This window comes from Phasianus colchicus, chromosome 13 (assembly GCF_987193195.1).
Source record: "Phasianus colchicus chromosome 13, bPhaCol1.hap1.1, whole genome shotgun sequence".
NCBI classification, from domain to species: domain Eukaryota; kingdom Metazoa; phylum Chordata; class Aves; order Galliformes; family Phasianidae; genus Phasianus; species Phasianus colchicus.
Genome location: NC_143448.1, coordinates 19,168,821 through 19,192,013, shown reverse-complemented (window position 1 = coordinate 19,192,013; position 23,193 = coordinate 19,168,821). Strand labels below are relative to the sequence as shown.

Sequence of the window (23,193 nt, the reverse complement as noted above, 5' to 3'; positions counted from 1 at the left end):
CAGAGCCCGTGTTCTACAGGAGCATGGCATGAAGGCACCAGCAAAGGTCAGTATAGAATCATTGCATTCACGTTGGAGAAGACCTTTACAATCCCCAAGCCCAACCCACTCTACCATGCCCATAACCACACTCCGTGACACATCTCCACACTCCTTGAACACCCCCACGGCCGGTGACCCCACCTCTCCCTGGGCAGCCTGTGCCACTGCCTGACTGCTCTTTAGGAGAAGAAATTTCTCCTTATATCCAATCTGAACCTCTCCAGATGCTCAAGTCTCCATCTCACCTTCTGCACACAACTGCTGAGATTTGAATGTGACATTTGCCCTGTTGTCAGCCGGCTTTACAGCCTACTTTGGAACAGCAGAGGGAGGAAGGCTGAGCACGCTGCCCAGTGTGGTGCTGAACCCAACACACAGCTGTGCTGCCCATGGGCACAGCCAGGAAGGCACCGGTGGGTTGGTGCAGGGCAGTGGGGCAGTGATAACTCAGCCTGCAGGATGCAAGGAAGGGCATTTGAATTATAAAGTGCAGAGCCCTGTGCTTTGGGTACAACTGTAATTAATGTGTAATCAAGATATAATTAAAAGTTACCGCCTTGGAAAAAAAATCAAACAAAGCCAAGCGTGTATGTGTATGTGTATAGGGGAAATTTAATTAAAAATGAAAGAAATGGGGAGGGGGGGAGGAAGAAAAAAAAAAAAGAACAGGCTGGAAGAAGGTTGCAAAGTGCTCCAGGAGCATCAGATTTCTGCACTTCCCAGCACCCCATGCAGTGATGCAGCAGCGTGGCAGGGCTGGGCCATGGCAATGCTGTGCCCAGAAGCCTGCAGCAGGCAGTGTTTTGTTTGCAGGTAATACATTCTTCTAGGTGTCCTTTGTCCTATGCAATAATAATTCATTCCAAAGCCACAGGAAGCCAAGATCATAGAATCACAGAATGGTTTGAATTGGAAGTGAGCTCTAAAGGCCACCTGGCCCCAGTGCCTGCAATACAGGGACACCCACAGCTCCGTCAGTGCTCAGAGCCCCCCTGGCTGGACCCTGGGTGTCTGCAGGGAGGGGGCACCCACAACATCTCTTGGCAACCCTTCTGGGGGGGCGGGGGGGGTGTCTCACCACTACAACCATCACAGTGATGGCTTTGCCCAATTTGCTGTGCTCTGAAACGTCTCTCATTGAGTCCCCCCAGAGCAGCTCATTGAGTCGTGGGGTGTCTGTTCAAGCCCCATTTCCTTTCTAGATTCTTCTTCATTAATATTTTAATTAACACCAATTCCCCGAGCAGGCTGCATTAACTCAGGATACCTCCCAGATAGAGCACGGAGGGATTAAATATAGCAAGCACTGCTCTCTGCAAGCTGGTAAACCAGCGAGGCAGCAACCTGCTGGTGATGTTAATAACAGGGATTTGCTCAGACTGGCGCATGGTGGGGGATGACTTCCCTGTCCCGTGGCAGTGGGCAGACACATCCCTAACGTCTGCAAACAGCCTCCCAGTGGGAAATCCCCTGCGGTTGTTCACCTGCTGCCATTGTTCTGCGTGTAACGAGCTGCCACCGCCCTGTGTCACCTGGGCACGTGTCACCTGGGGACGGCGACAGCACAGCGGGTGCGGTAGGAGCAGGGCAGGAGCACGCCGCTGTCCTGGCGCTGCCTGTAGCGGTGCTGGATCCTGGCTGATGCCAGCTGCCTTCCAGGAAGGATCGGCCCAAAATTCCTGTTGGAAGGCATTTGAGAGACGCCGCTCCTTCTCAACTCCCCACCACCTCCATAGCATCACAGAACCGTTTAGGCTGGAAAAGATCTCAATGACCCCCAAGCCTAAGCCCAACCCACCTCCTCCGTGCCCTGTGACCACGTCACTCGGTCCCACATCCCCACGTTTCTGGAACACCCCAACGCGTCTCACTTTGCCCTTCCCAACATGGCGGCCTCCTGCCCCCCCCCCCCCGACCGCCACTACTAAGATGGCGGAGAGACGACAGATCCACGCCCCCACTATTCTCTCAGCCAATAGGCGGAGGTGCGCTCCTCCGGCGGCAGCCAATGGCGGCGCAGGGCGGGGGGGGTTGGTTTGGCGGGCGCGCGCCGTCGTGATGGCGGGTTCGGGCGGCAGTGCGCTGCGGGAGATGCTGGGTAGGTGCGGGGCCGGGGCCGGGGCCGGGGCCGGGGCCGGGGCCGGGGCCGGGGCCGGGGCCGGGGCCGGGTTCTTGGTGCTCCCGGTGCTCCCTGCAGCGTGGCAGAGATGAAAGAAGGATGGATGTCCCATCCCTGCCCTCAGCTCCCCTGCCCTCGGACCTGCGCCATGCTCCGTGCTCACCCCAGGCCCTCCCCGGCACACCCCCCCATCCTCTCGCACACACTCGCAGGCCTGGTGCCCTTCCCGTGGCCTTGATGCCGTGCAAAGGGCAGCACTGGGGTCGGTTTGGGTCTTAGGGCCGGCCTGCAACAACAACATCGATGAGGTGGGCTGAGGGCCCTGTGCTGTACAGCGATGCCCCGCGGTGCTGCTGGGCGATGGGCTCAAAGCTGGGCTGCAGGAGAGCTGTCCTTTGGGGGTGCCAGGGCACGGAGCAGGCCTCGGCTCCTAAGGAAACCCGAATTTCTCAGCAGGGAGAGCCAGGAAACGGAAAGGCAGCTTTGGGAGCACCGCAGAGCTCCGGGCAGCGGCTCTGCGCCTCCTGGATCGTCACCAGAAGCTGAGCGAGCTCCTGCTGGAGGTAGGAGCAGGCAGGGGCCATCCTGGGGCTGTGCTCTGGGACAGGGCAAACCCAGCACCTCTCTGTTGTCACCAGGTTTGGCTTCCTGTGGAGATGGGGGCAAAATCTGGAGAGGCGATTGGATGATGTTCAGTGCTTCTGACTTATGTGACTGTCGTTACGACAGCCTGTGTCATTTGTCTGTGTACAGACCTGAGCCAAGATCCTGTCTTGGCCGTGCTCTGCCTCTTCCCCACACACACTACAGGAGGTTTGTGATTCTGCACGGACAGTTCCGATACTTCCCATGGCTCAGCAGCAAGAATGTTTTTTTCTCTACAGAATATCTCTCTGTCTCAGAAACAAACAAACAAACAAAACTAGAAAAGGAAACGATATTTTGCTGTTTTAGGTATCTGTGGCACTGTGGCTGCACTGCTGAGAGTTGAAAGACAGGAATTCTGGTGCTGCTGCTGAGCTGCTGGGAGCTATGGACGAATCACTTTGACCTCTATCAATTTTCTCTGCTTAAAATGAAGATAACAGTACTTCAGTCTCTTGCATGATGTCCTGAAATCTCTGGTTTACCACGGCCATGTAATGGTTTAATTTCATTTTAATTGCTTCTTCTGCGTAGAATGCCAGAGCTTCTAAATATGCTTTGGAAGGAATAGATCTATGCATGTGTGTAATAGACATGTAAGACTGTTAGGTTTTTGTTTTGCTTCCAGGTAGAAGGTTCAGTCAAGCCAGCTGGAGAGGGTGGCATAGAGCACCAGGAGTTATCATCAGAATCACTTATTGGTGAGTGAAAGAGTACTGATGGGAGATGAACATGGAATAGAATCGTTCTTTACACACCAAATTTCTGCCTGTTAAATGCAATTCCAATTTTGTATTCTTCCCAGTGTTCCTGATCTGCCTTTCAGCTACTCCTTTCTTACTTCTCCAGTGAACGGTGTCCCTGGCAAGATCTGATTTTGTGTGTTTTGATCTGGAATTTCTCTTCACAGTCATGTGCTTGCACCTTTTTTTTTCCTCCCACGATGTCAAACTTCTGTTTTTTTTTTCTTTTCTTTTTCTTTAAGTCTCTGTTCTGCAGGAACAGGCCTCAAGATTGGGTGTACCTGCTGCAGTCTTGGCAGCCAAAAATGCTGTTACCAAAATCGAGCAGATCTGCCAGTCTTCTGCAAGCCCATCTCAAGCACCTCTGCTGAACTTGGACCAGAGAGTAAGCAAAACAGTTTATATTTTTCTTATCAAGAAAACAGTATTGATGGTTTTGATTTTAAATCCTGGACTGATAAAGACTGATAAGCCCTCTGTTCTGATAAAGATCCAGACATGCAGGACCCAAGAGGCTGATCACTCATTCATGTATTTGATACTCTCATTGATGTGTGGCACTCTTCTCCCATATGGAAAGCTCCTAATTTTTGACAGCTTTCCTGCTGTTGCTGGAGCATCTCTCCATCTTGCACAAGATGCAATCACCTCTAGTGTGCTTCAGCCTTCCCTGATGTGGCTCGGTGTCTTTTATCATTGTTCCATCTTTATCAGTCTTCTCAGTTTGCAGTGTGGGTAGGCATGGTGATGGTCTTCTCCCCAGAAGCTGGGCCATGACTGCTGGCTCACGTCACCCCTGAGGAGCTGTCAGGTGCCAGTGCTGTCAGTTTGGCTGCCTCTAACTCAGTCTTAAGGTGAAAGGCTTGGGCCCTGCATCAGGAACTCTCTCCATACTCAAGTCCTTAAAAACACTAAGCAGGAAAAAAAACAGCAAATTGTTTCTGTAAGAACATGCTACTTATAAAGGAAATTATTTCTGCTTCATTTCTGGGGTGATTCCAGGAAAGGTTGTCTTGCTTGCTTCGAACAGTCAAGGATTTGTTGGAGAACAATGTGTTCAGTCGCTCACACTTCTGTCAGGAAATCTGGAAAATGAAGGTGAGAGTTCACAAAGGAATGTTACTTTGCTACAGACCATTTAGATTTCAGCTATGGGATCAGATAGCAATGCTTTTAACCCTTTTGACCTGTACAGGACAGAGGGAACTCCAAGCTGGACTACTGAAATGCTGCCATCTGCATTCCACTTATCTTGGTGTCTTTTTTTGATCTGCAGCAGTCTTGCCATTGCTCACCCCTGAGGTTTTAAACTCTTTCTGCACGTAGTGAGCATGGCTGGTTCTAGGACAGGCATGGAAGACACAGGATCTGGAATTATAACATGGGAATAAGCTTGCCTTGGGTGTTGCTGCAGATAATACAAGCTTTGGAGGGTATTGTTTTCTTTTCTGCCTAGCTTCACTGACCTACTGTTATCAATGAAATATGTTAATAACTCTGTCCATCTGTACGTAGGTTCCCAGATCAGTGCAGGATCTCCTGTGGGTTACCATGTGGGGTACCATGGTCCCAGAAGCCCTTTGTGTGCTTTGCCAGTAGTGCTCAGTGGGCCTTTTGGCATTCTGGCTCCCTGGCTCTATTTATCTGGGAATTGTGATAAGCCAGAATGAGTTCATGCAGCAAATGGCATGAGAGAAATAGGATAGCTGATAACAAGTCGGATTGTTTCACAGATGTGTTGTCTTCAATTCATTTGGGTGGTTTGTTCTCTGAAGATAAGTGGTGCTCTGGGTAGAGCTAAGTACTTCTTGTGAACCAGACAAGCTTGGTTGCTTGCTGCTCTGGTGGGAAAGAGTGAGGAGACTGACCCAACTGGATAAAAAGGTGCTCTCTAGTCTCAAATGTCCATTCATGGGCTGAAAATAGAATTCCGTGCGTTTTAAGGGCTGATTAAAATCTCCTTGTTCCCAGGTAGACACGGAGATCAAGTGCTGCTGTGTAACTGAGACTGATAGAGTAAAGGATTAAGCTGTTGAAAACGAAGTACATGGGCGAGCCTGGGGTCGTGCTAAAAAGCAGCTGTGAGTCACTGCAGAAGGCTGCTGGGCTCCTGGTGCCTTGTGTGCTCCCACCACTTCCCCTGCAAGGAGCAAAAAGCGTTTTGTTTCTGGGTCAGAGTTTCTGTACTGGGACTGGAACCAGCAGAAGCTGCTGCTGCACCATTTTCCCTGCCTGGTGCATCCTGGAGCTTTGCTGGCACAGGATGCTCTCCAGGACGTGCTCTTCTGTTGGGAGCTACAAGTGATGTTACAGAGAGGTGGAAAAGGGCAGCGGTTTCATCCACACCAAAGCAGTGCCTGGTGCTGATTGTGGCAATGGCTGGCCTGGTGTTCAGGTGGTTGGTTCCCCTGTGCCTGTCTTGTACAGCTGCAGCATTTCTTTCTGTAGGCTCCTCTAGGGAAATGGGTTTGAAAGCAGCAAAACTGAATCACAGAAGCTAACAAGGAGAGAACTAAGTGATAATTCTCCAATCTGCTATTGGTCCTGAGTGAACAAGACTCTAAATGTAGTAGTTTTCCTGTTTTCTGGGATACCACTGCTCCCTTGTCTATTCAGAATTAGGATTCATCCAGGGGAATGAAGGCTGACATATTTATGACTTGAACATGGAAATGTAAAACGATGTGCTTACCCCTCAACATTTGTAGGAAGGAGAAACCAAACATAACTTTTCCTCATCTGGTATTGATACGTTAGTTTTTAAATTTCCATGAATCCCAGGCTGGGTGACTAACGAAATTTGGTTTCATTTCTTTAGTACACTGTTATCAAAACGTTAAGTGTGAAATATGTGCTGTGACCAAATTGTGACGTTGTTGGTAGGACCTTCCAGTGCTGGAGGCTGTGTGGCACCTGCACAGAAATGGCATCACTGGGCTGGCAGAGCTGCTGGAGAGGTGAGCGGAGGTTTGCACACATATTTAATCTCTTAAAGCCTATTCAAATGTAATCAGGGATTAGTCGTGAGTATTCTGGACTAAGAATATAGTCAGATGCTTGCAGGTGATCAGATTAGCAGGGTTTAAGAAGTTAGCCAGGGTTTGAGAGGTTACTGTGTGTTAATTAGCACAGTTCAGGGCATGGTGACTGCTTATTCCAGGGCTGCTGAATCACTTGTGATGTGGAATGCAGGATGGTTGGGTGGGAACTGCCACTAAAGACCATTCTAGTTAATGTTCTATCTGATTCTTTGTTCCACTGCCCCAGATGACTGCGTGGGGATAAATCCCAGGTGGTGTGGGGAAGGGTTCATAACCCAGCCCCTTTGGTTCACCTGGCTGTGCCTTGAGATGTGCCTGGAAACTCAGTGAGAACTGGGGCTGGTCTTGGTGAGAAGTTTTGCTTCGCATAAACCATGTGCTCCTGTCCTCTCAAAGCCACTGTGTCAGTGAGGTGTGGCACAGTTCATCTCCAGAGGATGGTAATTCTAAGAGTTGATTTGTGTTTCCCAATATGGAGCTAACCAGGAGGATCAGTTACTCCTTCTGAAGTTCACGTCGTTATTTTATGGCCTTAAAAGAATATTACTGCAAGCTTTGGTGCAGCCTTTGATGTTGGTTTACTTGTCTGTTAATGGGATAGAAAAAAAAGCCTTTCAGTGCTCACTGTACTTCAAGGAAACCGAAGAGAGCTTGATTTTTTTCACATTTTGGAAAGCATTTTTATGTAAACAACTTAGAAATCAGAACTAAAAATCTTAGAAGATTTAAAATTGAAATACTTGAAAAGATAATGAAACTTGGACACGCAGTTCCACATGTATTGCTTTTCATTGTTTGTGTTTGTTTGTTTTGGGAATCTTGTTATGAGGCAACTCAAGCTCTTATTGGGCCAACTTACAGAAATGTGACATACAGGGCAGAGTCCCACACAATCATCTCCTTCCTGAGACCAAGGGGATGGGCAGGGTGAAAAACCACGCAAAGAAATGTGGAAGGGATTGAACTGAATGTGCTTCTGTTTGTTCCCAGCAGTGCGGATGGCCGTGCCGTGGAGGAGTGGCTGAGCAGCAGCCTTTGTGCTCTGTGTGAGCGGGCAGAGGGGCCCCCCCAGGACACAGAGAACGTGGGACATATTCTCTCAGGCAAGGAGAGGGTCTGGCTGCAGCAAATGCTGTGCTGGTGGGGTGCTGGGAGCTTAAGGACAGGGGCCTCGTGCTGTGTTTTCTGATGTTGCTTCAGAAAAGGTGATATATTTAATTCTCAATGAGTTCTTCCCCTCGAGAGATGATTGGTTTGAATTCCTGGATCTCTTTCAAATACAGCATTAAAAGAAAGTAGAGTTGCAAGATGTGTGGGGCCAGCAATGATAGCACATTGGATAAAGAACACAATGCTTATGCAAAGTGCCCAAAATATTTCTAATGAGAAATATTTAGCAGCTGATACTTTTCCCCCATCTTTTTTTCTATTTGGAAATTTATTTTCTGTTTTTATTTAGAAAAAAATCACTACACAGTTTACTGTGTAGGGCTGTGGCCAGACCTTTGGGCCAGTCAGTCGAGCAGGTAAAACTCACATGTGTTCTGCAGTGGTAAAAGAGAGAGAGACCTACAAACTGCTTGGTCTGAATAATCCTTTCAGTTCCTTTGCTTCTTGGCACTGATTGCTCTAAGCCCTTTTTGCCCAGGAGTAATTTTACTCCGTGAAAGAAAAAAAGAAAAGCACTGAGCAGTGTTGCTGACTGTGCTGTGTAGTGAGCGATGCTTTTCAGACAGCAGTCCCATTGGGAGGGGAAAGAGCAAGTGGTTTTAATGAGGGGGGATGCTGTAACACGGATTCCTTCTTGACTTGCAGACTTTGCGATCATGTTCCTTCAGAATGGCTTTCAGCCTTCAGAGCTGGGGAGGAAGCTGGAACTGAAGAAGGTCCCCCATGTAAGGACGAAAGGAAACTGATGAAAATAGTTGGTTAAAGAAGCAGATACCTCTTATATCGCTGCCTTTCTGACTGTAAATCAATCTGAGTTAGAGCAACAAAGAAAGGGCAGTGGTCCAATTAGCAGGAGTGGGTGAGGAGGAGATGCTGAAACCAGAGCAGAGACCTTTCTATAGAGAATTTCTCCAAGGTGATTTGTCAAGGACTTTTTAGCTTCTTTGGTTTCACCTTGATTGCTCTTTCTTTTCCATCTGTATATGAGGCATGGAATGCTGGTAACCATGGAAAGTGCTTGCCCCTCAGCCTGTCTGGATGTGTTCTACATCAGACCCTGAGGTAGATGTTAAGCTTTAAATCAAGTGGGACAAAACCTTTTCATCGAGCCAGTTTGCCCTTTTTTCATGAAATTCAGCTGTTCTCAACACTAAATGGTCTTAATTTGTCCATTCTGAACAGATCTGCCATGCTGTTTTACAAAGAATGCTGACATGTAAGTGTTCTCGTGATTTGTAACTTTTTGCAGTTGCTGCTGTTTGCTAACTTAATTTCCTTCCTCATTACTAAATCTCTAAGGACTCAGAGAAATCCTCTTTCTGGGATGCTTTCTGTACATATTTGTGTCGCTGATGTTGTGTGTCTCCATTTTCCTCTTTACTTTTGTGAAGTGAGTTTCTTCTATCCCCACAAATAACTTCTTGTTTCTCATGCTAGTTCTTTTTGATCCTCCCAGCTGCAACCCTGGGTAAAGATATCTGAGCTGGCTTTTAGCAAGCTTGGTTGGAAGCAGTCCAATCTTCAGCAGCACAGAGGGTTGGTTAACTTATCCTGGTTGTTAAATTAAATGCTGAATTTACAAAGTTATGTGCCAGTAAGCTATTTTGCTGTCTCACATTTTGGATTTGCAAACTTGTGTTTTGTGAAACCTCATTTTTTTTAATGTAGAACAAAGACATGTGATGTACATGTGTAGTCTATAAACAAGCAGTGTTCAGCTGTCCCATGGATAACGTGCCTGTCGTGCTGCTGCTGAGAGCTCAGGGGTGGTAGTGCCTCATTTGCAGTGCAGATTCTGATGCAGAAAGACTTAACACACTACAGGTTTTGTGTTGTGTGTCACTGGTGATATCGTGACAGGTTGCTTTTTCCACTGCTCTGTTTTGTCTGCAGAGGAAATGTTCACTTACAGCTCCTCATGTGCTCCAGACCCCTGTGTTAGTCTGATCTGACCATGTGCTGCTGTTATTTTTCTCTTGCCTTAGTGACTTTGCCCCTTTCCTTGCTGGCACGTTTCAGCAATGAGCTCAGTGCTATTGCAAAGATGAGCACTTTTTGTCTGTTGCAAAATGACCAAAAGCCAGGACACAGCACAAGGATTGCTCCCAAACACCCCTTCTGCATCTCTGCGTGGGTATTGCCAGCCTGATCCCTCACCCTGTGCCTTGCAGACAGCACTGCCTGTAGAAGGATGCCTTGCAGACCTTGCTGAGCAGTTCTAAAAAGGGAAAGCTGCAAGGGAAGTGCTTTATTATTTAATATGTATGAGTTCCATCTCAGGTGACCCTTTAATAGTGCTGGCACTTGAAAAATAACCCTCATAAGCTCAGGACTGGAGGGATATGGGGGGAAGCAAGGCAGGCTGCTGGCAGGCAGGGTGGAGTCTGTGCTAACCTGCTCTTCATTTGACCTTCACATTTCTGCAGCCTGTGCTGCCACCAGTTGCCTTACAGTCTGTCTGAAAATACATTACATGTTTTCTATGAAATACTTTTGTTGGTGAGTGCTGCTGGGTCGAGGAGTTTCACTTTGCCCCTTTCCTTGCTGACACATTTCAGTCACTTAACTCATCAGCTGCTCTGAAGAATGTTAAGGATGCTTTATGTAAAATAATTCACGACGAATGAAGCTGCTCACAGGGGGAGCACAGGCTGAGAGATGCCTGAGAGCACTGTTCTTCCCAGCCATGATCTTGCTGCACTGAACTCCTGTGCCTGAGGATAAGTAGAGCTTATCTCCTTTCCTCCATTCGCCCCTGCTTAACCTTAAAGCATTCCTCTGCAGGGAAGGCAGTATTACTTGCTAGCCCTGTGGACTGCCCTACAAAAGGCACATGAGGGATGCCAGTATTGATGCTTCAGTTTGGTAGATTTCCTTCTCAGAACGCATCACTGAAATGATCCTAATGAGCAATTCCTAATGAACAAAGCAAACGTTTTTACCGTTAAAAGAGGAGGTTTTGAAGGTGGGATGGGACCAGAAACAGAATTACTGCAGCAGCAGCCTGTGGAGCTCAGGATCTCTCAGTATGTGGGCTTTGAGTTGTGCAGTCTTACAGTCAGGACCACGTGCTGTGTGAGCTGCTGCCTGTTTGACCTCCACAGGTCACTTTGGGACAGGCCTTGCTTTAAAGGAGTGCTGCTGAAGAAAGGTGAGGTGAAGCAGTCACAAATGTGTGGCACTCACAGCAGTGCCCTCTTTGTTTGCTGAGGATGGCAAAGACCATTGTCTCAAGGCACAAAGCTTGCTGTGCAAATCTCTGCCTCCAGACTTCTCCCCAGCACAGCTTTGCAGTGTTTGCACTCGTGTGAGCACTGCACAGTTAGGATTAGGTTTGGAAATTAAATATTAATACCTGTCCATTTTTAGATGGCTTAATTATTAGCGCATTCGTGGGAATGCTTTTAAAGTGGTTCAAGGTTAATGCTAATAGTTCTTGAGCCTCAGTGTTACTTTTGAGAAATTTTTGTTAAGATTTTAATGCTGACGAATGGTGCCTTTCCCTAATGGGGTCACCTTCTTAACTGTTAGTTAGTGTCACAATTCTTTCTGCTTTTCTCATTGCCTTTTTGTGTTTTTACTTTGGGGTTCCAGGGGTCCTCGATGCTGTTGGTAAAGAGAAGGAGGAAAATGTCTCCACATTGCAAGCTGTGAGATTCTGGTAGGAAACACTGTTCCTCTGAATAACGGAGGACTGATTGTAGTGCTGTGCATCGTTTCTGAATGTTTTCTTGTCATTTGTAGGCTGAATGTATTTGATGTGTCCATTTACAAAAGCGCAGTTCATCCGGATTCCTTGCAGCAGTTTTTTAGACACACCCTGACTGAGATTCTTACCTACAACCCACTGTTGAAAGGTAGGAATAGTTGGGGAGCAAGAAGTGTCTCTGGGTTTGCTGTGGGTCAGGAGCTCTATCCCAGCCAGTGCCTGAGTGATCTCCAGCCTGGAAAGCAGGGCGCAGTGATGCTGTCTCACTGCCCGGTTCTTCCCTACCCACACAGTGCCAAAGAAGATGAAAGGTTCATCTGGACTCTGGGCTTCAGAGGGCTGTAGTTCAGGAGGAAACTTTAGGTGGAAAATCAGCAGCTCCAGGCAGAGCTTCAGCCAAAAGCTCATGTGGAGTGCTGGGGGAAACATCTGCCACAGCCTTTGTGGAGCAGACGTGGGAGAGCTGTGGCCTCTGGGAATAGTTTTGACCAAAGGAGAAGCTGGATGGGAAAGCTGGCACTGCTTGGGGCTGAAATCCTGCGTCCCTGTAGGTGTTGCTTTAAGCACCCACCATAGCTTTCCTCTGCTCACAGGGTGTCTGTCATTCACTTCATTTTGGTAGATCAGTTATGAATGCGGGAAGCTTCCGTCCATGATTGCTAATTGCAAAGTTAGATGTCTTTGAGGAGAAATTACTTCGGGGCTGCAAATCTCTGGTGAAATATTATCACTCCAAGCTACAATCTAGAGCTCCTTACAGGTAGTATGGAAGAGCTGGTCATTGTTGCTGGCTTCCAGTTGAAAGAGATCTTTGAGGAAAAAGATGATTCCTTGCTCCTTCTCTCTGCATGCATTATGCTGGTTGGTGAATGTGTGATCCCAAGAAGAGCTCAGTGCTGTAGTGAGATGACAGAGTCCATCTTCATGTAGTTTGTATTCCAAAGATGAATGGGAAAGAAAGGGTTTCAGCAGGGAGTTTTTAGTGTTTGTGACTGTGAAAGCTAAAGGGGAATCTTGTGTGGTGAAGTTCTGTGTTGTAGACATTTTTAAAATTCTATTGCTGAAGAGACAACTATTAACGTGCTCTTTTTTTCTGGGTACAGTGTCTGATGCCATCCACAAGCAGAGAGAGTGGAGCTTTACAAGGACGTGTTCGCTGCTCACTACCTTGTACCGCAAAGTAGGTCCTCCTGGTTTTGCAGAGAGAGCATTACTGTGTTCATCCTGTGTTCGTTAAAATATCTGGAATGGGATTATTTAAAAATAGTGCATTGCAGAATCTGAAGCAGCTGCCAGGAGCTGCAAGCAGGACGAAGCTTGAAGAGAAAATAAGACTGGAATTTTTGTTTGTGCAGCGATTCTAATGAGTACAAAGATAATAACTGAAGGTGTAAATTTGCACCATTACAGAATATGACATTGCTTCTGAAAGAGTTGGAATACACCTGTGTGTTTTAGCCATTGCTGGTTCCAAGCCAGAATACTAAGTCTGGCCCTGGAAAGCTGATGCAAAAGGTGCACAGAAGATAGCTTTTGCAAAGGGCATCCACATGTTCATCTTGACAGCGTTGCTTTCATTCTCTTCCAGCTGTTTGTGGCATTCAGTGCAAAAGAGTCGGTCTGCCAGCTGCAGCGAGTGCTGGAGACACATGAAGTGAATTGGCAGCATGTCCTGTCCTGTGTTTCCACACTGGTGGTCTGTCAGGCTGAGGCTGAGCAGTTGTTCAAAGGTAAGTGGGTACTGGCAAGCCTGCAGGCTGGCACGTGCCTCTTGCTTCTCAGGTACTGAAGGAGGAAACCATCCCGAGTGGTGCAGTAGCAAGTTCATAACTTCTGCTTTGATATTTCTGTAGGGGAAAGAACCGCAGGAACTCACCCTCTCCATTCAGGTGTTCTGTGCCAGCTGTGATGTGATACCAGGCGTTGTGCCTGATGCTTCCCTAATTTAGTGTACAGCTAAGAATGACTGTTTAATAATTACTTTGATGATGATGTGGTGTAGTGATTACTTAATTCTTCTTAATTCTTCTATCTTACCTTTGCTGTTAGAGTGTCTTACTGATTATGTCATTGCTGGGCTCCCTATAGTTCTTGCAAGTTGAAATGCTGGAGTATTTGACCACTGAAAAAATATAAATGAGTCTCTAATGCACGATCCTTTGGGGCAGATGTTTCAGTAGATGTTTGTCTTAATTTAGTCTACCGTAGCTCAGTTGTATACAGCAAAGGTTGAGGTTACTGTTTTATGTTTCTAGATCTACTGAGCCATCTCCTGATAAAGGCCTTTGAGAATTATGATATGGAAAATATGATCACTGCATTTCTGATAGCCCGTCAGGCTGCCCTCGAGGGCCCTGCTGTGTTCATGCCTTACTCTGAGTGGTTTAAGGTAAGACTGAATAAGACCCGGCTGGTAATCTTTAAGTATGTGAGAAACCTGTGCATAAGGAATGCTTTTCTGCACAAAAATAAATAAATCAATAAATAAAAAGCCTGGTTTCAGACTAGATCACCAGGAATTTAAAGCCAAAACAATCAGAAGGAAAAACCCAACGAAGTAACAAGTGATTGTATTGGTATTAGGAAAAATGTAATATTTATTATTGCCTTTGTGTCTGCAAAGAATATATTCATTTGGCTTTCTCTGGTCCTCCCTCCTTTCATCTTTCAAGTACATCTTGCCTTCTCTAGTTATTTGTCAGGAATGCAGACATGTAAATTCTGTTATAATCATAATCTTGGATACGTTTCAGTATCTTGATAACCAACAGAGTTATGATTGCATAATTTGTGGGTTATTGCACATGAAGCATTCCTATTTCCTGGATGTTTGCATGCAGCTGTAATTGGTGTGTTTGACCTTATAGATAATTGGTAATTAGCTTTTGGTTGTAAACACATAGGTATTTTGGGTATGCAAATCTCCATAATAAAGTGTTCAGGATGTAACTAGTTTACCTTCTGAAATATTTGGTATAGGCTGACTGGCTTACTTTTCCTGTAGTGCCCAGATAAACCTCCAACAACGTGTTTTCCAGATGAATCTCAGTCCTTTGGTGCACTTTGTTGTTGCCTTGTCTAAGTCTTCTGAGCGTTCCTGTGGTAGCACATGAGAATGAACTTTCAGCTTGAAATGGAAACTGGAGAAAGAAACTCAGAAACTTCTGTAGAGACTTCTGTAAACTTTCTTTGCAGTCTTTTCTGCAGAAAGATTCTGTTGATGCAAAGTAGATGTCTGTAAGAGATATGTGGGATTTGTGCAGTGGGTGCTGGGATGCCGATTCTTTCCAAACTGAAAGGCTCTGTTGTCACTTGCTCTATTTCAGGCCTCCTTTGGGAATGCTAGCAGCCACCATGGGAGCAGTAAGAAAGCTCTGGTCTTCCTCTTTGAGTTCTTATCAGAGCTAGTGCCCTTTGAAGTAGCCCCATACTTAAAGGTGAGAAGCTGCTGGTTGTCTAAAGACAGCTACAGAGCTGCTCCAGAATGAACAAACTTGTGCTGTGTGCCTTTGAGCATATTCCTCGTGTTGTTAGAAGCAATTGCATTATTGCCAATACACTATGCAAAACCTTTTCTCCCTGCAATAAACAAGATTCTTTTATTTCCTCGAGAAGAAGATAATCCCTTTTGTGAAGTTATATTTAAGCGACCGAGTGCTGAATTTACTTCTTGTTGTTGGGGGAAAATTGCACGTCAGTTGCTGTGAAAATTTCTTAAAACAAGCAATAATGTCTTCTTTGGGGGATGTTTGAGGTAATCAAGAGGAAAAGTTAACTAGAGTTTTACTGCTGCTTCCTGTAAAAATGGCAAACCTTGTTCTGAATTTTGCATGTCAGGTCCATATAATGTACCCACCTTTTGTGCCAACAAAACATCGCTCCGTTCTCTTGGAGTACATCACTCTGGCTAAAACCAGACTGGCTGACCTCAAGGTTAGTAAAAACTGTCCCTTTGGAAAGATATCCTTCTAGATCTGTCAAAACATGAGCTGTGCAGTGACAGTGCCCATGTCTGTGTAACCTCATGCAGGTTGCTATTGAAGATATGGGACTCTATGAAGACTTGTCTTCCACACATGAATCCATGCAGGTACTGGTGATCTGTCCAACCTTCTTCTCATCTGTTATGTTCTTATTTTCTCTGGAGGTGTGAGGTATCAATCTGCCATTCCTACTGAGTTTGAGCATGCTGCTAAATCTTTTCCATCTCGAGACAGAGGAATTAAAGGTCATAAATATGGAAACTTACCCTGGATTTCATGAAAATTAGACCTGTGCAGAGGACAGATGGACACTGATGAGTGTTCCCAAAGTCAGGCTCCAGAGGAACTCGACAATTAGCCAGCTAGTTAGTGGCCAAGCAGAAGCTAAATCAGCCACCTAGTCAGCATGTGCTGTTTGAAGCCAGGCAAGTGCTGGCTACTTCTTGCCCATCCTGTTCGGTGAGATGTGGAAAATAATGGCAAATTCTGTTGGTAGGAATTCAAGGAAAAAAGGATAATCTAATGGTGCTGTATGGTGTGAGGAAATGAGGTTATTGAGACTGGGAGATACAGAGACACAAGTCTTTAGGATCTGGGTCTCTGTTGGCTCTGCTGGTAGAACAACTTTTCTGTTTGGTGGGTGAGAAACTGGTGCAGGTTGTTAAGATGTCTCCTGGCTTGAACAAAAGAAACCTGGGACAGCAGTCATCCTGCCTGGAGTGCAGTTCTAGCAGCAGAGGCTGGCAGTGAAGAATATGAGTCTTAATTCCAAGTGTATGAGTAGAAGAGAATAACAGTAAAATTTGGAACAGAAAAAGTATCATCCCTGTGAGGGAGCATTGAATAAATAATGTTGTGTTGAACAGGAATACCTGCTACAGTCAGTGCAGGAGTTGGGCAGAGCTGCGTGGACCTTTGGGCTGACACAGAAGAGCTGTTACACATTACAGCCTTGTTGTGGCAGGCTGATGGCCCAGGACCAGGTTTCTCAGTCCTGCAGTTTTACACCACTTATCAAGTAGTTCTGGTTGTTCAGTTGTGCTTGGTTCAGTCACTTCCCTTCACAGCACAGACAACTATTAGTAACTCTGAATGAACGAGCAGGGAAGATTATCACCATCCTTGACTTCTCACGGTATCTTTCTCCCTTTGTTTCTTGTGTGAGCCAGCCCCAGGGCCAGGCACTTCGTGATGTCGAAAAAGCCCTTCAGATATTTGAAAACACAAGGAAGATCCCAACATCGGTGATAGAAGCCAGGTATCACGTGCTTCTCAACTCTTCTTGTCTTCAATAATAAGGGGGGGAAAAAAAAGCCAAATCCAAATCAAAATGACAATACAAGAAAAAATGAGGAAGTCAGCAATGGAGGATTTGGTAAATTCTTTCCACGTTACTCATTTCCTCAGTAGTCATCTAAATTGAGGCAATTTCTGCAGAGGATAAGGAGGCACGCCAGCAAGAGAAGTCCACAATTACCAGAATGAACAAAACCAAAAATTTGGTAACCTGATTTGTTTGTGGTTTTTCTGTTTGCGGGAACCAGCTTCATTTCTGACATAATGAAATGGCACTGCACAGCTTTGGCTGTTAACATTTTGTTTTCTGCCTCAGTATTTTCAGGCGACCCTATTATACTTCCTGGTTTCTTCCTGCTCTGCTCAGGCCACGTGTGGTTAGTGCTTATTTCTTTCTCTGGACCCTCCTGCTTAGCAGTCTGTTTGTAGAGAGGTGACTTGCACCTAACCTGCCTGCCTTTCTGTTGCAGCTCCCTAAAACCCCGGATGCACGCATGGCCTTCATAGATTCCTTAAAAAGGTATTGAGGCTCCCCAGTATTGTGTCCTGAGCTTCTGGACTTTGTCTTCTGAACACCAGATTACTGGAAGTTTTACACCTTGTTTACAAAATTGGCCAACCCTTCTGGCAGAGCTTCATGGCCAGACTCGTTTGTGGCTTGCAGGATGTGGAAGGAGTAGCTTTTCTATGTGGATAAACGTCTTCAGTTCTGTAATTAGCCCAATAGCTGCTCTAAAACCATGATCTGGAAGGAGTCCCACGTAGCCCTTTGCCTGCAGGCCAGACACATTTTCATGCCAACTTTGGAAAATGCTGCTGAACATAAAATTTCAATAGGAAGACGACCCCCCCTGCAAACAGCTCTGCTCTCTTTGGGGAGGGGATATGGGAGAAGGGGAGGATGAAAGCTGAGTGTATGGTGATGCTTCTTGAGCTGTTCTTAAGAGACAGCAGGGTAATGTCTCAGGAGATGGCAGCCCCTCTCAGAACTCAAACCCATCCTGTGTGCATGTTTAAATGCACTGTTCTGCCTTGCAGAAAGCTTTATTTTACACCCAGTAATTCCTCTGTAACCTAACATGGAGAGAGAATGTTCACAATGCTGCCTACAAATGAGACATTCAGTCCTGCCTTGTAATTCCAGTTTGGAAAAAAAAAAAAAAAAAAGTTGAATCTTTTTAAAAATTAAAGTTGTAAGAGAAGCTGCGAAGTTCTTCTGCCTGCCCAGCAGGTGTTGGAGGTTGGACTTGGATCTCCATCACAGTAACATCTGAGATGTGGGAATACTTCATGTCACATAACTTAGACTCCTGCAGAGTCTAAGCCCTACAGATCTCAGACATCTACAGTATGTGAAATAGGTATTAATGTGTGTGTGCTGTCTGTAGTACTGTTTTGGGGCAGTGTGTGTTACACTTGCATAATACTGCCAAAGCCTTGGAAATACATTTCTGGCCCTCGTGTCAGCAGATGATTAAAAGAAATGCTTCAGATGCTTTGGAGCCTCTAATTATGCTTCATAGCAAAGCTGTTCCTTATGCTTGAATTAATAAAGATGAAGGTTGAATGTGATTATGTCGTATACTAAATGTCTTTTTTTGTTGTGATTTTAGAGCTGACAAAATACCCTCCAACTTGTACTGCACATACATACAAGCCTGTCGTGCGAGGAAGGAGAAAATGTTACAAGGTAAAACACCAAAAAATTTCCTTACATTACAGGGTAATGTCTCAGGAGATGGCAGCCCTTTGCAGAACTGTTCATATTTGTGTTGATGCTCTCATGCATTGGAAAATTTTCAACACGTGGCTGCTGGTTGTCTTTCTGGGTAATGTGTGCGTGCTCTTTGTGTCACTGAGCCATGAAATGGTTGCTGCCTTAGTGGTTTCCCCTGCCTGTCCTGCCCAGGTGGGATCTCTGCAGTCTGCATGCAGCTCTGTGCAGTGCTGAGGCTGCAGACAAGACCTGAGCTGGCTGATTTAATTCCAGTTCCAGCACAGTGCTGTGAATCAGCGTTTGCAGCTTGGAGGCTTCTCTGCTGTGCCCATCCCTCAGTGGCACTGCTGCTGCCTGGCCTCACCGTTGTCCCCTGCACTGCTGTATGTGACATACAGCATATGCAGAGGTGGGAGCCATGTAATACAGCTCCCATGGCTGCAGCCCAATTGCTGGTACAGGAGGTGTTTAATGAACAATCCTATCTTTCAGCAAGCGCCTTTTTCAATCGCTTGCATCTCCGACTGGGCAACATCTCCAGCACAGGCTTATACCAGATTCTTCCAGGAGCATAGTGGTGCCCCTGTTCTCTGCGATGGGCTGCTGCCCTGCGTGCTCGGCCGTCTGAAGCCTCCTGGAGATGCCGTAGCTCTGAGCCGTGACCGAGCGGTCCTGTTCGACCGCAGACGTACAGCATTCTGCCCGCGGGGGTTGTCCTGGCAACGGCAGAGCTGAGGAATGGCTTCGTGCGGCACCGGCAGCATCCCGCTGGGCTGCGGGAGCCGCTGCGTCTCCAGTGACCCCTAGCGGTCCGTCCCGCTCCGTGCGCTGCGCTGCGCTGCGCTGCCCCGCTGCCCCCCGCCTCCCCGGCAGCCTGCGGGGCTCCGGCACCGACCCAGCATTGAGGACGCTTGGCTCTAAGCCTGCCCTGTTTGCCCGTCCCTGCTCGCAGGGGTGACGCAGCGCCGCTCACACCTCGTTGCAGCAGGGAGGCTGTAACGATTCGGCGTTAGCCTTGCTCGTTTCTCTCGATGGTGGGTGAGCCGTCCTGCCCCAGGCGCGGCGCTGTGCTGCCTCTGACCAGCTGCACCGCGGGGTTATGGCTCTGTTTGTGGTGGGAAAAGCTGTTCCTTTCATTTTCTTTTAAACAAACGCCGTGATTCCGTGTGACATCTGAAGACCTGACGTGGGGTTGGGGTTGGGGAGGGAGAATCTGATGATGTGAGATGTTTGCACTGCAGCGTTTCCTTCTGTGTTTTGAAATTCCAGTTCCAGGCTTTAGAGGACAGCAGATGTTTCTGTGTGGGGCAGAGAGCTAAAGCAAATGGAATGGAAACTGAAAGGAGACATCTTTTGTTGTTTTTGTCTTTGTAAAGTGAATTCTGTTCTGAAGTTAGGTGTAAACGCATAAATGATTAATCAAACAGCATATTTTGAGTGTAAAAACAAGGCTGTGTGTGTGGCAGGCTGATGGTTTTTTGGGGGGGCATCTGTTACAATTATAGGAAAACATAAATAATGACTTTTGCAGAAAAGGAGTGCAGAGGCTGCTGAATACGTTTTATAAACCAACTCAGTGCACTAAGAATAATGTAAGAAATGTAAAAACGTAAGAGTGATGAGCTGCACTTCCCTCTTGTTTCTTCAGATGAATCCCAAGTGGGATCCAGCCATTCCAAAGAGCCTGCTGAGCACCTGAAGGCTGAGCTGGCTGCACTGAGGGTGCTGATTGGAGACCAGGCTAAACACGAAGGTATGGAAGAAGTTATAATTACCTCCAATTGACTGCTGTATTCATAAAACATGGCTAAAGCTAGCCAAAGCAACAGTAGTAGTTACTTCCCACTGGTGCTTGAAGACTTAGTCTTTCAGATCAGTATAATCCAGCTATAAATATGTATTTTTCGTGTTTGAGTTGGGAACTTCAGGTCTGCATCTTTGTGATGACTGCTCAGCACTGCTCACATCTTTGCCACGATGGGCAGCTCTGTTCCTGGAGCTTGCCTTGACTCAACCCCCCACCTTCTGAAGGCTGTTTTCCTTTTTTTGTTTGTTTGTAATAGTACTGTGGAAAAAAATAATGATGTCTTCTAAAATGAAGATGGTTGCTGTGTTCCAGCTAATATTTTTTGCTCATTACAGCTTTTCATAGCATACTTTGGGTTCTGATCAATTAGGATACGTCTCACTTGTTCTGTTTCATGTAGAGTTATAAATCTTTCATGCCCTCTGTCCTGCCTCTCCTCTTCTCCTGTTACTCTCTCCCAGATGTGCCAGCACAGATTGCAGTCATTTCTGACAGACTCTCCAGTGTGTTGGGTCACAACAGTGATGAGAATGAAGCTGCCACTCTGAATTCCCGAATCCAAGTTAATGTTTCTGAGCCCAGTCTGGAACCCTGTCATCAGAGTGTGAGTACCATCCCTTCGAGATGAGAAATGGTGCACTGGGCAGGCACAGCTGGATGGTATTTGTGAAAGGCTGCTTTATCTGCAGCAAACTGCAAATACACTTCTCCTTTTGTCTACTTTGTAATGCCCTGCAAAGACTATGCCTATGTTTTAACCTCCTGGAAGTCACTGGATGTCTGGTGGAGAGATCTAAAAATATGTTCTATCAGACCAAGCCTGTGATGAGCTAGGTTTTCTTCACCAGATCTGCCTAGATACTTGCTGTATGTTGGGATTATTCCTGGGCTGTGGTGGGCTTAACTTTCCATCTCCTATTAGTGCCAGTGGATCTATAAAACTTGGGGAAACATAATATATACAGAGCACAATTAGATCTAGTTATCCAGCTCGGCAAGGAGGCAATAGCAGTGTCTCTTATTCCAGGTTGTTGACCTTCTACTGACATCTTTCTGCCAGAACCTGATTGCTGCTTCCTATTTTAACCCTCCTGACAGGTAAGATGCAAGTAGGAAAATGGAAATTGAGTAATACAGTGTAATTCCAGCATTTGTCCAGAGGCCAGGAGGGGCTTCTGTTCATATCCACAGTGCTAGCCTGGCAATTGCAAGCTGCTTTATTCTGAATTGCTGTGAACTAAGAACTAATGAGCTTTGATGTATAAGAGTAAATGAAATGTTTCTCCTCAGTTGTTACTGATCTCTTCAGAAAAGTGGCATTTGCCTCTGCTTCAGCTCCACCACAGTGCATTAAAACACTCCACCAATACTGTGTGCTGAGGCTGGTGCTGTCAGCTCAGTGCTGAGGTACAAAGCACATTCTTTTTTCCTTCTGTCCAGGAATTACTTGCTGGCTGGCACTAAAGATGAGGAGGAGAATGCCTGTCTGCTGACAGGGTGCTCACGGGTGTATTTTTGGCACATTCAGTATTTTGCAGATCCAGGCACCTCAGCCTTTGTCCCTAATGCCATATCTAATGTGAAACGTATGAGACATTAGAGCTATGGGCAAAGAAAGAGCAGCATAATACACCTCTCTGCCTTAGTTCTCTTCTTCCCCCTGGAACTGACTGAGTTTCATTCTGCCCTATGTGAGGGAGGAGAGGTGGCACACATCCTCCATTGCTGCCCTGCTTTGGAAGGACTCTGTTAATGCCATCTCCTTCACGATGTGACAGAAGACTGTCAATGTTACAATCAACATCTCAGTGGAAAACTACTCTGGAGGACACCAATGTACTGACAGAATGTCTGGGATCCCCACTGCTGGCAGTGCTGTGCTGGGCTTTTGGAGCACAGCATGCTTTGGCAACCAGTGCATCTTTGCCTCTCTTCTGCACTGTTTTGCTGTGGTGACACAGGAGTAGGCAAACCTGTTTGAAAGCCTGTATGGAAAGGAGCTGTGATGAACAAGAGCTTTCCAGAAGTTTTTTTGAAAGCTATCCTCCCAGCCAATATTCTCTGAAATTGGTTTGTTTTCTATCAGCTAAGCAGGAATGCCCCATAGGAAAGCCCCTCCCTTCCTCTGTTTTTTAAGAAGGAGTCCATCCTATTCTCCTTTACTCTTCTTTTGTGTTACGTTTCTGCTTATTGCTCTGCCTCTGCTCCTCTATGCTAGCCATCTGAAACAGGCATCTGTGCCCCAGGGAGCTTCCTCCTTTCCTTGATGTTGTTTCAGAACTCTTCTTTGATTACATATTGTCAATTATTTGGGGCAGGGTACTGCTTGAGATCATGCCTTTGTAGGGGTCCTCAGTTCAGATGCTCTAAAAATGACACTTCCCTTGAGCCTTTAAAAAGAATGGTGATTATCTTGTACTTACGGGCAATTCAGCTCAGATTCATTGTGTTTAACCATTAGAAAACCCCAAACACTTCCTCTGCTGGGGATAAAAAAGACAAACAGTAAAATGTTGATGTGGTTTTTACCTTCTGCAGGCAGGGGCCATGTCTCTCCTTGTTTGTGAAGATGATATGTGGACATAGGAGTCTCATACCTGCCCTCCTGGGGAGGCTCTGCCAGCTTATTTATCACCAGGTTAGTTTTCCAGACAAAAATCCTATGGTTATAGAGTGCTAAAGGTATCCTGGCTCCATTTCCTGAGCTGCAGGGCATATACCTGTCTGGACTGCACAACGAAGGATCTTCACTGGCTTTCAGGCTTCCAAAGATTCTCATTACAAAAAAATAGCCTGGGCTTGCTCTCAGGAATGCAGGTGGAATGTTTTCCTGCAGAAGTGCTGCTGTGGTATGGTAATTCATTCTGAGATAGGAACACGTTTACTTTAACTGGTGCCTCTCAGCTGCTAAATTGTTATAA

The 23,193-nt window shown here is 46.3% G+C and overlaps 1 protein-coding gene across 6 annotated transcripts in view; it reads left to right on the top strand.

Annotated features, from left to right (window-relative positions):
- Nucleotides 1-2,082: 2,082 nt before the first annotated feature.
- The window catches only part of FANCA (FA complementation group A), a 32,873-nt gene continuing 11,762 nt past the window's right edge, over nucleotides 2,083-23,193 (top strand). Inside the window, exons 1-25 of one of the 6 annotated variants that reach the window (XM_031614897.2) lie at nucleotides 2,083-2,140; nucleotides 2,615-2,724; nucleotides 3,435-3,507; nucleotides 3,792-3,934; nucleotides 4,552-4,647; nucleotides 6,433-6,506; nucleotides 7,584-7,693; nucleotides 8,406-8,485; nucleotides 8,943-8,976; nucleotides 11,355-11,421; nucleotides 11,505-11,617; nucleotides 12,573-12,649; nucleotides 13,058-13,199; nucleotides 13,725-13,858; nucleotides 14,796-14,906; nucleotides 15,307-15,402; nucleotides 15,500-15,559; nucleotides 16,622-16,710; nucleotides 17,065-17,125; nucleotides 17,219-17,268; nucleotides 18,362-18,438; nucleotides 20,114-20,218; nucleotides 20,734-20,876; nucleotides 21,300-21,370; nucleotides 22,811-22,910. In XM_031614897.2, the coding sequence (XP_031470757.2) occupies nucleotides 2,101-2,140; nucleotides 2,615-2,724; nucleotides 3,435-3,507; nucleotides 3,792-3,934; nucleotides 4,552-4,647; nucleotides 6,433-6,506; nucleotides 7,584-7,693; nucleotides 8,406-8,485; nucleotides 8,943-8,976; nucleotides 11,355-11,421; nucleotides 11,505-11,617; nucleotides 12,573-12,649; nucleotides 13,058-13,199; nucleotides 13,725-13,858; nucleotides 14,796-14,906; nucleotides 15,307-15,402; nucleotides 15,500-15,559; nucleotides 16,622-16,710; nucleotides 17,065-17,125; nucleotides 17,219-17,268; nucleotides 18,362-18,438; nucleotides 20,114-20,218; nucleotides 20,734-20,876; nucleotides 21,300-21,370; nucleotides 22,811-22,910 (2,256 nt within the window). In that variant the 5' untranslated portion in view covers nucleotides 2,083-2,100. Of the gene's footprint in view, nucleotides 2,141-2,614; nucleotides 2,725-3,434; nucleotides 3,508-3,791; nucleotides 3,935-4,551; nucleotides 4,648-6,432; nucleotides 6,507-7,580; nucleotides 7,694-8,405; nucleotides 8,486-8,942; nucleotides 8,977-11,354; nucleotides 11,422-11,504; nucleotides 11,618-12,572; nucleotides 12,650-13,057; nucleotides 13,200-13,724; nucleotides 13,859-14,795; nucleotides 14,907-15,306; nucleotides 15,403-15,499; nucleotides 15,560-16,621; nucleotides 16,711-17,064; nucleotides 17,126-17,218; nucleotides 17,269-18,361; nucleotides 18,439-20,113; nucleotides 20,219-20,733; nucleotides 20,877-21,299; nucleotides 21,371-22,810; nucleotides 22,911-23,193 lie in introns of all 6 variants that reach the window. The other 5 variants (XM_031614896.2, XM_090149491.1, XM_090149490.1 and 2 more) reach the window with 5 other exon arrangements.